The 12,875-nt window shown below is 44.3% G+C and overlaps 1 protein-coding gene across 1 annotated transcript; it reads left to right on the top strand.

Moving 5' to 3' along the window:
- Positions 1 to 8,447: 8,447 nt before the first annotated feature.
- Positions 8,448 to 11,085, top strand: LOC114570563 (putative per-hexamer repeat protein 5). Its single transcript, XM_028600889.1, has 2 exons — positions 8,448 to 10,383; positions 10,805 to 11,085. The coding sequence occupies exons 1-2, from the start codon at positions 8,448 to 8,450 to the stop codon at positions 11,083 to 11,085; spliced, it is 2,217 nt and encodes a 738-aa protein (XP_028456690.1).
- Positions 11,086 to 12,875: the final 1,790 nt, after the last annotated feature.

Genomic DNA, 12,875 nt, shown 5'->3' on the forward strand with positions numbered 1-12,875 from the left:
TTTCTCAAAGTCTAATCTCATGTCTTTAAATGTCAAAGATATTCAGTTTAATATGATATTAAACACAGTGTGTGTGTGTCTGTGTGTGTGTGTGTGTGTGTGTGTGTGTGTGTTTTTGAGTGTGTCTCTGTGTGTGTGTGTGTGTGTGTGTCTCTGTGTGTGAGAGTGAGTGTCTGTGTGTGTGTGTGAGACGGTGTGTGTGTGTGTGTGTGTGTGTGAGACAGTGTTTGTGTGTTGTGTGAAACAGTGTGTGTGTGTGTGTGTGTGTGTGTGTGAGACAATGTCTGTGTGTTGTATGAGAGTGTCTGTGTGTGTGTGTGTTGTGTGAGAGAGTGTTTGTGTGTGTGTCTCTGTGTGTTTGAGTGTGTCTGTGAAAAGGCCTACATACAAAATAAACAATCAGGTTTTTTTGGGGACATTTTTGTCACGTTTTCAATGTTTTTGTTTTTTATTTTTTCGCCTTTTTTGGAACATATTTTCCAATTCCCTTAAAAACGTTTTTGTTGATTTTATATATAAAAAAATGAAGACAATTGTCGCCTTTTTCAAGGTTTTTTTGTCAAAGTTTTTCAAGTTTCAAGACACACACAGAGAAATACACACACACACAGAGACACACACACATACAGACAGACACACACACAGAGAAATACACACACACATACACACGCAGACACTAACACACACACAAACATACACACACACAGACAACTTTCTGTTTCTCTAGGTCGAAATTTCAACTTTTTGTTGTTGTTTTTCTACACTTTCTATGTTTTTGTCAATTTTATTGAAATATTTTGGTCACATTTTTGTCACTTTTTCGGATGTTTTTTCCCACTTATTTTCTCACTTTTTTGGGGGCGTTTTTTGTTTGTTTGTTTGTCCATATTTAAAAAATAATGTCACTTTTTTTTTTAAATTTGTTTTTGTCAATTTTTGTTAACAATTTGTTTTTGTGTTGAAATTTCAACATTTTGTTGTTTTTTTCTACGCTTTTCTTGACGTTTTTGTCAATTTTTTGTCTCACTTTTTGGGCGTTTTTTTTATTCAATTATGTTTTTGTCCCTATTTTAAAAAAAATGTTGTTGCTTTTTTTTAAGCAAGTTTTTGTCACATTTGGCTTTGTTTTGATGTTTGTATTTTTGTCACTTTTTTCAGCGTTTAAAAAAAAGAAAAGTAGAGACCGATGAGAGGAACGAAGGAAGGATGAAAGGATGTGCCTGTCACAGAGGAGAGAAGAAACTAGAAAATATTCACATTTACCAAGCTGACATCACAGTTTATCTGTTTTTATCATAAAGAAATGGCTCAAACTGACTGATGGATTATCAGAATAGTTGGCGATTAATTTAACATTTGTGGTGTAGTTCTCACAGACGAGCTGATATTTGTAGTAATAATAAAAAGTCTCGTTCCTCTCGGCTGAGGAAGAGAAGAGAAGAGAAGAATCTGTTGTTGTTCTGTGACGGCTCTTTAATAAAGAAAGCAGAGACTGTGAAATAGCAGCGAGTTATTGTTCCACAAAAACAATCCCGGCACTCAGATTGCATGAGCAGAAATGTGTGTCGTCCCCTAACAGGATGGTGAATTATTAATAGGATCTAAAGCCCGAGCTCTAACCTGATTGTTGAGGTGGGATTGTTGGCGAGCGTTTACTGAGATGTATGTGTCTGCACATCTTTAGAGCCCTTTAATGGGATTCTCATAGATTTCAGAGGGACATCATAAAGACATGGCACTGTCACACACATACACACACACACACACACACATATATACACACACACACTAACCCCACTTTGGACACCAGGCAGCCCCCAACCTTTTACGGTGCTCTTTGCGACTTTTTACTGCAGTTTTTGCGCCTTTAAGTTGCTTGTTTTTGACAGTTTTAGCAATTATTTTTTTTACGTTTTTCGTGACTTTTTCCCAACGTCCTTGAAGCATTTTTTTTGCAATTTTTTCAAGTAATTTTACAGATTTTTTTTTTTAGGAAGTTTTTTTGCTAATTTTTTACGCTTTTTTGGAATCTTTTTACAATCCTTTTTTAGGCTTTTTTTTCTCAACTTGTTTTACATGATTTTGTGCACGCAAAAAATTCAAGATTCTTGTTTTTGACGTATTTTTGTGCTTTGCGTTTGACGCTTTCTATTGATTGTTATTGTCATTTTTTGCGACTTTTTCCCAACGTTTTTGAAGCATTTTTTTTGTATCACTTTTGTAAATTTTTTTTGCAACTTTTTTTGTCTTTCTTTGGAGCAGAAATATGTGTCGTCCCCTAACAGGATGGTGAATTATTAATAGGATCTAAAGCCCGAGCTCTAACCTGATTGTTGAGGTGGGATTGTTGGCGAGCGTTTACTGAGATGTATGTGTCTGCACATCTTTAGAGCCCTTTAATGGGATTCTCATAGATTTCAGAGGGACATCATAAAGACATGGCACTGTCACACACATACACACACACACACACACACATATATATACACACACACACACACACACACACACACACTAACCCCACTTTGGAAACCATGCAGCCCCCCCCCCCCAACCTTTTACGGTGCTCTTTGCGACTTTTCACCGCAGTTTTTGCGCCTTTAAGTTGCTTGTTTTTGACAGTTTTAACAATTTTTTAAACTACTTTTACAAATCCAACATTCTTCATGCTTTCTGTCTTCGGTCTGTCTCTTTTGATGCATTTTTGTGATTTTTTTTTTTTTTTTAACACCCATTTAATGTGATTCAGATAGATTTCAGAGGGACATCATACAGACATGGCACTGACACACCTACACACACACACACACACACACACACACACACTGACCCAACTCTGGACTCCATAAAGCCCCCCCCCCCACACTGACACACACACACACACACACATACACACGCACACACACACTGACCCCACTCCATTTTGACTTTTACCCTCGAGTGATCTATACAAATGCGATGCAGGTGGGTGAATATGAATCCATTTCCAAATTGAATCAGAGTGGAGTAGTGCAGCGAGGACATCATTTCAGGACGCACCGTGCTGGGAACCCAACGGCCGGCTCTCGCTCACGGACTCGCCACCATTACTCCGAGTGTAATGCCGATCGTCCTGCCGTCTATTCTGGGTCGCAGCGCAGGGACACCACAGCTCAGAGAGACGATCGATAGCCAACCACAGCCAGGGACTGGCCTCCTGGGTGTGTGTGTGTGTGTGTGTGTGTCTGTGTTTGTGTGTCTGTGTGTGTGTGTTTGTGTGTGTCTGTGTGTGTTTGTGTGTGTGTGTGTGTGTGTGTTTTGTGTGTGTGTCTGTGTGTGTTTGTGTGTGTGTCTGTGTGTGTGTGTGTGTGTGTGTGTGTGTCTGTGTTTGTGTGTGTGTTTGTGTGTTTGTGTGTCTGTGTGTGTCTGTGTTGTGTTTGTGTGTGTGTGTGTGTGTGTCTGTGTGTTTGTGTGTGTGTGTGTGTGTGTCTGTGTTGTGTTTGTGTGTCTCTGTGTCTGTGTGTGTTTGTGTGTGTTTTGAGTGTGTGTGTCTGTGTGTGTGTGTGTGTGTGTTTGTGTGTCTCTGTGTGTGTTTGTGCGTGTGTCTGTGTGTGTGTGTGTTTGTGTGTGTGTCTGTCTGTATATGTTTGTGCGTGTGTGTGTGTGTTTGTGTGTGTGTATGTGTGTGTGTGTGTGTGTGTGTATTTTGTGTGTGTGTGTGTGTGTGTGTGTGTGTGTGTGTGTGTGTGTGTGTGTGTGTGTGTGTGTGTGTGTGTGTGTGTGTGTGTGTGTGTGTGTGTGTGTGTGTGTGTATGTGTGTGTGTGTGTGTGTGTGTGTGTGTGTGTCTGTGTATGTATGTGTGTGTGTGTGTGTGTGTGTGTGTGTGTGTGTGTGTATGTGTGTGTATGTGTGTGTGTGAGATCTCCCTTTGAGTCTGTCATACAGTCTCAAACGATGCAACTTCATCAAAGGAAAAATCAAATAAAAGTCTCGCTTCATTAATATGAAATTATCTCAGCGTGGAGATTAATAGCATTAGTTGGGAAGGGGGGGGGGGAGGTGGGGGGGAGGTGGGAAAGGGGTGAGGTGGGGGGGGGTGATGGATGGAGAAAGCAGCCGAACTAAATTGAAAGGTTACTCATCCGTTCTCCGCTCACAGCCACGTTGAACAAGACACGTTCAGGTTTGAACATCACAGAGGGATTCACTCCGTCACTAATTATTATCACTAATTATTATCACTAATTAGTATCACTAATTATTATCCATAGACAGTATATTTAAACTGGACCACCAGATCCTGTGTCTCTGGACCTCCAGTGAAGGATATCAGAAGTCACTTTTCCGGTTTCTGTCACGTTTGTTCAACATTTTGGCAGTTTTTTTTTAGATGTTTTTGTCACTTTTTTCAACCTCTGTGGCACTTTTTTGTGAGTAGCTTTGGGTCAGAGTATGTTATATGGTAGCGTGCCCATGTTCCCACATTTCTGACATCCATAGGGCCTAATTTTAAGAACAATCTTAGAAATGTGGGAACATAGGGCCTAATTTTAAGAACAATCTTAGAAATGTGGGAACATAGGGCCTAATTTTAAGAAAATTCTTAGAAATGTGGGAACATAGGGCCTAAGTTTAAGAAAAATCTTAGAAATGTGGGAACACAGGTCCTAATTTTAAGAAAAATCTTAGAAATGTGGGAACACAGGTCCTAATTTTAAGAAAATTCTTAGATAATGTGGGAACATAGGGCCTAATTTTAAGAAAAATCTTAGAAATGTGGGAACATAGGGCTAATTTTAAGAAAAATCTTAGAAATGAGGGAACATAGGGCTTTGGCAACCCAGGTCCTAATTTTAAGAAAAATCTTAGAAATACGGAAACACAGGTCCTAATTTTAAGAAAAATCTTAGAAGTATGGGAACATAGGGCCTAATTTTAAGAAAAATCTTTGAAATGTGGGAACATAGGGCCTAATATTAAGAAAAATCTTAGAAGTGTGGGAACATAAGCCATCATTTTAAGAATAATCTTAGAAATGTGGGAACACAGGTCCTAATTTTAAGAAAAATCTTAGAAATGTGGGAATATTGGTCCTAATCTTAAGAAAAGTCTTAGAAATGTGGGAACATAGGGCCTAATCTTAAGAAAAGTCTTAGAAATGTGGGAACATAGGGCCTAATTTTAAGAAAAATCTTAGAAATGTGGGAACATAGGTCCTAATCTTAAGAAAAGTCTTAGAAATGTGGGAACATAGGGCTAATTTTAAGAAATATCTTAGAAATGTGGGAATATAGGTCCTAATCTTAAGAAAAGTCTTAGAAATGTGGGAACATAGGGCCTAATTTTAAGAAAAATCTTCGAAATGTGGGAACATAGGTCCTAATCTTAAGAAAAGTCTTAGAAATGTGGGAACATAGGGCCTAATTTTAAGAAAAATCTTAGAAATGTGGGAACATAGGTCCTAATCTTAAGAAAAGTCTTAGAAATGTGAGAACATAGGGCTAATTTTAAGAAATATCTTAGAAATGTGGGAACATAGGTCCTAATCTTAAGAAAAGTCTTAGCAATGTGGGAACATAGGGCCTAATTTTAAGAAAAATCTTCGAAATGTGGGAACATAGGGCCTAATCTTAAGAAAAGTCTTAGAAATGTGGGACCATAGGGTCTAATTTTAAGAAATATCTTAGAAATGTGGGAACATAGGGCCTAATCTTAAGAAAAGTCTTAGAAATGTGGGAACATAGGGTCTAATTTTAAGAAATATCTTAGAAATGTGGGAACATAGTGCTGACCCCTTTTATATAACAGGCCTAACAGAAAATGTTCTGTATTTGAAGTGTACTACACACATAATATCTAACGTCCCGGTAACGAGCTGCCAGATTATTTCACAGATTCATTTCTTAGAGTTTAGATTTATAATCCAAACGGCCCCAGTGGAGATTGATAGAGATCTGTTCTTGTTGTATAATCTCACAGATGGCGAGATCGTTTACAGTCGAGGCTGCGGGGCTGGAGTGGCGCCAGGCGCTTCCTAACACCACTTTGATCATCTGTAACTCTGGCTGCCTGGCACTCGTTTGGGATTTTAAACGAGGCAAAACGTAACAAAAAATGTTCTGGCAATCAATCCTCATCGCTGTTTCCGGCAGTCATTTAGGAAAACAATTAAAGTTATCTGTCCCTGGAGGATACCATGTTAAACAGAGAATCCCCAAAAGGACTGAATGACTTGTTTTAGAGATGAGAAAACCCTGAAACTAAATCCCATTTGACTGATCTTTAAAAGGTGTAAAAGCATACAAATAATAAAATGGTTCAAACCATAGCCCGGAAATCCAGACCCAAATCCGAAAGATAAAGGTTCTGGCAATGAGTAATGAAAATGGCCCAGCTCGAGGGGCGGCACCAAGCATGCATTTGAAAATCTCACTGCACGCAATTGGATAACACTACGACCAATCACAACAATACAAGAGGTGATGTAGAAAGGCGACAAAAAGGCAGCGAAAAAGGCGACAAAAAGACAATAAAAAGGCAGTGAAAAAGACAACAAAAAGGAGACAAAAAGGCAACAAAAAGAAGACAAAAAGGCAACAAAAAGGCAGCCACAAAAAGGCAGCGAAAAGGCAGCGAAAAAACAACAAAAAGACCACAAAAAGGCAGTGAAAAAGACAACAAAAAGGAGACAAAAAGGCAACAAAAAGGAGACAAAAAGCAGACAAAAAGACAACAAAAAGGAGACAAAAAGGCAACAAAAAGGAGACAAAAAGACAACAGAAAGGTGACAAAAAGGCAGCAAAAAGGGAAGACAAAAAGGCAACGAAAAGGTGACAAAAAGACAACAAAAAGGTGACAAAAAGGTAGCAAAAAGGAGACAAAAAGTCAACAAAAAGGTGACAAAAAGACAACAAAAAGGAGAAAAAAAGGCAACAAAAAGGAGACAAAAAGGTGACAAAAAGATAACAAAAAGGAGAAAAAAAGGCAACAAAAAGGAGACAAAAAGGCAACAAAAAGGTGACAAAAAGGCAACAAAAAGGTAACAAAAAGGCAACAAAAAAGAGACAAAAAGGCAACAAAAAGGAGACAAAAAGGCAACAAAAAGGAGACAAAAAGGCAACAAAAAGGTAACAAAAAGGAGACAAAAAGGCAACAAAAAGGCAACAAAAAGGAGACAAAAAGGCAACAAAAAGGTAACAAAAAGGAGACAAAAAGGCAACAAAAAGGCAACAAAAAGGAGACAAAAAGGAGACAAAAAGGCAACAAAAAGGTAACAAAAAGGAGACAAAAAGGCAACAAAAAGGCAACAAAAAGGAGACAAGAAGGCAACAAAAACGCAACAAAAAGGAGACAAAAAGGCAACAAAAAGGAGACAAAAAGGCAACAAAAAGGAGACAAAAAGGCAACAAAAAGGAGACAAAAAGGCAACAAAAAGGTGACAAAAGACAACAAAAAGGAGATAAAAAGTGTCAGTGTTTAGTTTCCTCTGCACTAAACTGACATCTCACAGAAACTACTTTCTGGAACAATGACACCGCTCGATTTTTATCCAAAGTTCATATTTGGCAAAGTCCATGTCGAGTGTCATCCATCGGTGTGTGTTTGTGTGTGTGTGTGTCCGTCCTGTGTGTATATGTGTGTGTGTGTATATGTGTGTGTCCTATCAAACCAACGCCTGCGTTTCCTCGCAACAAGTCTTGAATTTAATCCTCAGCAGCAGAAATAAATAAATAAATAAATAAATAAATAAATAAATAAGTGAGTGAATCCGAAACCAGTTCAGCGGAGCGAACACGCTCGGCAACTTCTCTGCAACATGAATACTTTTTAATTTCTGACTCAGGGATGGCCCCGGGGCCCCCGGCACAATGTTGATGGATGATGTTTTAATGCTGCTGAATGTTAGTTTTACCGAACAGGGAAAACTATAAATTTTTACTTCATTGGCAACGATTGTGCCCTATATGCACACAAGCGCTGCTGCTGCTGCTGCTCCACGTTGCCCATGAATAATCGCCTCTCCCAGCAGATGTTACTTTGCAGAAACCAATTCCTCGGCTAAGATTTGCAGAAGATTAATTGTCTACAGCTGTTTCATGGCCCGCTGCAATCTTAATACATTTATGATAAGTTTAAAAGCTCACTAGAGGCAGCGGAGTGAGGCTGGAGAGAGAGAGAGAGAGAAAAGGGGACTCTTTATTCTTACATCTGGATTCATATTCGTCTGTCGGATTCATCGTTAGCCTTTATGCAAAGCGACTTGGGAGGCCTGGCCGTCATTAGACGCATCGGTGTCTCCCTCCTCTCCTTTTATCCTCTCTCGCCTCGCGCCCATATTTTCATTTGAGTGACTGAATTATTCAGATTTGTGCAAATGAGTTGTTTTCATTTTTCTCCCGGGGAAGTGGAAATTGAAAGTGACCCGGCAGCGTGACCCCCATCTATTACTCGAGCTAAATTGCGGTGAATGTGCAGTCTGGATCATTGTAAGCGTGCACGGGGGGGTGGGGGGGCTTTGTTAACCGCTGCCGTGCCGTGCCGTGCCGAGCCGTGCCGTGACCCCCCCGCCAAAACGCAGCATCTGTACCCACTTTGGAGGAATCAGCGTGTTACGACCCACACGCCACGCTTTTATAAAGAGCCATTTGAATATTCTCCGCAGAACAAAAGCAATCATGTTCGCGGCGCGGCAGTGGGTCAGGGGCAGGTGTACGGCACAGTGGTGAGTTCAGGGGCCAGCTACAGCACAGTGGTGAGTTCAGGGACCGGCTGCAGCACAGTGGTGAGTTCAGGGACCGGCTACAGCACAGTGGTGAGTTCAGGGCCCGGCTACAGCACAGTGGTGGGTTCAGGGGCCTGCTACAGCACAGTGGTGGGTTCAGGGGCCAGCTACAGCACAGTGGTGGGTTCAGGGACCGGCTACAGCACAGTGGTGAGTTCAGGGCCCGGCTACAGCACAGTGGTGGGTTCAGGGGCCTGCTACAGCACAGTGGTGGGTTCAGGGGCCAGCTGCAGCACAGTGGTGGGTTCAGGGACCGGCTACAGCACAGTGGTGAGTTCAGGGCCCGGCTACAGCACAGTGGTGGGTTCAGGGGCCTGCTACAGCACAGTGGTGGGTTCAGGGGCCAGCTACAGCACAGTGGTGGGTTCAGGGACAAGCTACAGCACAGTGGGGAGTTCAGGGACCGGCTACAGCACAGTGGTGGGTTCAGGGGCCGGCTACAGCACAGTGGTGGGTTCAGGGACAAGCTACAGCACAGTGGTGGGTTCAGGGACCTGCTACAGCACAGTGGTGAGTTCAGGGGCCAGCTACAGCACAGTGGTGAGTTCAGGGGCCAGCTACAGCACAGTGGTGAGTTCAGGGGCCAGCTACAGCACAGTGGTGAGTTCAGGGGCCAGCTACTGCACAGTGGTGGGTCAGGGGCAGGTGTACAGCACAGTGGTGAGTTCAGGGGCCAGCTACAGCACAGTGGTGGGTTCAGGGGCCAGCTACAGCACAGTGGTGGGTCAGGGGCTGCTGTACGGCACAGTGGTGGGTTCAGGGGCCGGCTACAGCACAGTGGTGAGTTCAGGGGCCAGCTACAGCACAGTGGTGAGTTCAGGGGCCAGCTACTGCACAGTGGTGGGTCAGGGGCAGGTGTACAGCACAGTGGTGAGTTCATGGGCCAGCTACAGCACAGTGGTGAGTTCAGGGGCCAGCTACAGTACAGTGGTGGGTTCAGGGACCGGCTACAGCACAGTGGTGGGTTCAGGGACCGGCTACAGCACAGTGGTGGGTTCAGGGACCTGCTACAGCACAATGGTGGGTTCAGGGACCTGCTACAGCACAGTGGTGGGTTCAGGGACCGGCTATAGCACAGTGGTGGGTTCAGGGGCCAGCTACAGCACAGTGGTGAGTTCAGGGGCCGGCTACTGCACAGTGGTGGGTCAGGGGCAGGTGTACAGCACAGTGGTGAGTTCAGGGGCCAGTTACAGCACAGTGGTGGGTTCAGGGGCCAGCTACAGCACAGTGGTGGGTCAGGGGCAGGTGTACAGCACAGTGGTGAGTTCAGGGGCTGCTGTACGGCACAGTGGTGGGTTCAGGGGCCGGCTACAGCACAGTGGTGAGTTCAGGGGCCAGCTACAGCACAGTGGTGAGTTCATGGGCCAGCTACAGCACAGTGGTGAGTTCAGGGGCCAGCTACAGTACAGTGGTGGGTTCAGGGACCGGCTACAGCACAGTGGTGAGTTCAGGGACCGGCTACAGCACAGTGGTGAGTTCAGGGGCCAGCTACAGCACAGTGGTGGGTTCAGGGACAAGCTAGAGCACAGTGGTGGGTTCAGGGACCTGCTACAGCACAATGGTGGGTTCAGGGACCTGCTACAGCACAGTGGTGGGTTCAGGGACCGGCTACAGCACAGTGGTGGGTTCAGGGCCCAGCGCGTGGAGCTCCAGCCATTAATACTAATTTGTGGCCTTGAAATGCCAATTTCACGAACACACACACACACACACACACACACACACACACACAGACAGACACACACACACACACACACACACACACACACACACACAGACAGACACACACACACACACACACACACACACACACAGACAGACACACACACACACACACACACACACAGACAGACACACAACACACACACACACACACACACACACACACACACACACACAGAGACACACACACACACACACACACACACACACACACACACACACACACACACACACACACACACAGCCAGCTACAGCACAGTGGTGAGTTCAGGGGCCAGCTACAGCACAGTGGTGAGTTCAGGGGCTGCTGTACGGCACAGTGGTGGGTTCAGGGACCTGCCACAGCACAGTGGTGAGTTCAGGGGCCAGCTACAGCACAGTGGTGGATTCAGGGACCTGCTACAGCACAGTGGTGGGTTCAGGGCCCGGCTACAGCACAGTGGTGGGTTCAGGGACCTGCTACAGCACAGTGGTGGGTTCAGGGCCCGGCTACAGCACAATGGTGGGTTCAGGGACCTGCTACAGCACAGTGGTGGATTCAGGGACCTGCTACAGCACAGTGGTGGGTTCAGGGCCCAGCGCGTGGAGCTCCAGCCATTAATACTAATTTGTGGCCTTGAAATGCCAATTTCACGAACACACACACACACACACACACACACACACACACACACAGACAGAGACACACACACACACACACACACACACACACACACACACACACACACACACACACACAGACACACAGACAGACACACACACACATACACACACACAGACAGACACACACACACACACACACACACACACACACACACACACACACACACAGACAGACACACACACACACACACAGACAGACACACACACACACACACACAGACAGACAGAGACACACAGACACAGACACACACACACACATCTATACGGAGGCTGTGGGATGAATTCAGCTTCATGAATATGCAAAAAAACCGAACTGAACTAATTGATTCTCATGTGACGGAGGGACTTAATCACTAATTGGTTTCCTGTTTCTCTCTCGTAGCTCTCTGCTCATTAACACACTGTGTGTGTGTATATGTGTGTGTGTGTGTGTGTGTGTGTGTGTGTGTGTGTGTGTGTGTGTGTGTGTGTGTGTGTGTGTCGTTAACACACTGGTGTTAATGAACTGAGCGTCTCCCTCATTATTCTGTTGTTTCATTCTCACAAATAATAAACTGCTCTTAGCTCTGTTTCCCTGTAGGGCTGCGTGGTGTGTCTGTTGTGTGTCTGTTGTGTGTCTGTTGTGTGTCTGTTGTGTGTCTGTTGTGTGTCTGTTGTGTGTCTGTTGCGTGTCTGTTGCGTGTCTGTTGCGTGTCTGTTGCGTGTCTGTTGTGTGTCTGTTGCGTGTCTGTTGTGTGTCTGTTGTGTGTCTGTTGTGTGTCTGTTGTGTGTCTGTTGCGTGTCTGTTGTGTGTCTGTTGTGTGTCTGTTGTGTGTCTGTTGTGTGTTTGTTGTATGTCTGTTGCGTGTCTGTTGCGTGTCTGTTGCGTGTCTGTTGTGTGTCTGTTGTGTGTCTGTTGTGTGTCTGTTGTGTGTTTGTTGTATGTCTGTTGCGTGTCTGTTGCGTGTCTGTTGTGTGTTTGTTGTATGTCTGTTGCGTGTCTGTTGCGTGTCTGTTGCGTGTCTGTTGTGTGTCTGTTGTGTGTCTGTTGTGTGTCTGTTGTGTGTTTGTTGTATGTCTGTTGCGTGTCTGTTGCGTGTCTGTTGCGTGTCTGTTGTGTGTCTGTTGTGTGTCTGTTGTGTGTTTGTTGTGTGTCTGTTGCGTGTCTGTTGCGTGTCTGTTGCGTGTCTGTTGTGTGTCTGTTGTGTGTCTGTTGTGTGTCTGTTGTGTGTTTGTTGTATGTCTGTTGCGTGTCTGTTGCGTGTCTGTTGTGTGTTTGTTGTATGTCTGTTGCGTGTCTGTTGCGTGTCTGTTGCGTGTCTGTTGCGTGTCTGTTGTGTGTCTGTTGTGTGTCTGTTGTGTGTTTGTTGTATGTCTGTTGCGTGTCTGTTGTGTGTCTGTTGTGTGTCTGTTGCGTGTCTGTTGCGTGTCTGTTGCGTGTCTGTTGTGTGTTTGTTGTATGTCTGTTGTGTGTCTGTTGTGTGTCTGTTGTATGTCTGTTGTGTGTCTGTTGTGTCTGTTGCGTGTCTGTTGTGTGTCTGTTGTGTGTCTGTTGCGTGTCTGTTGCGTGTCTGTTGTGTGTCTGTTGTGTGTCTGTTGTGTGTCTGTTGTATGTCTGTTGCGTGTCTGTTGTGTGTGTGTTGTGTGTCTGTTGTGTGTCTGTTGTGTGTCTGTTGTGTGTCTGTTGTATGTCTGTTGTGTGTCTGTTGCGTGTCTGTTGCGTGTCTGTTGTGTGTCTGTTGTATGTCT

The sequence above is a fragment of the Perca flavescens genome, chromosome 16 (genome assembly GCF_004354835.1).
Source record: "Perca flavescens isolate YP-PL-M2 chromosome 16, PFLA_1.0, whole genome shotgun sequence".
NCBI lineage: Eukaryota > Metazoa > Chordata > Actinopteri > Perciformes > Percidae > Perca > Perca flavescens.

What these genes read in the sequence shown, in the direction of transcription:
- LOC114570563 (XM_028600889.1), top strand. Translation starts at nt 8,448, where the DNA reads ATGTGCAGTCTGGATCATTGTAAGCGTGCACGGGGGGGTGGGGGGGCT. An exon ending in GGACCGGCTACAGCACAGTG is followed by an intron (nt 10,384 to 10,804) that starts GTGGGTTCAGGG and finishes TGTACGGCACAG; the next exon opens with TGGTGGGTTCAGGGACCTGC.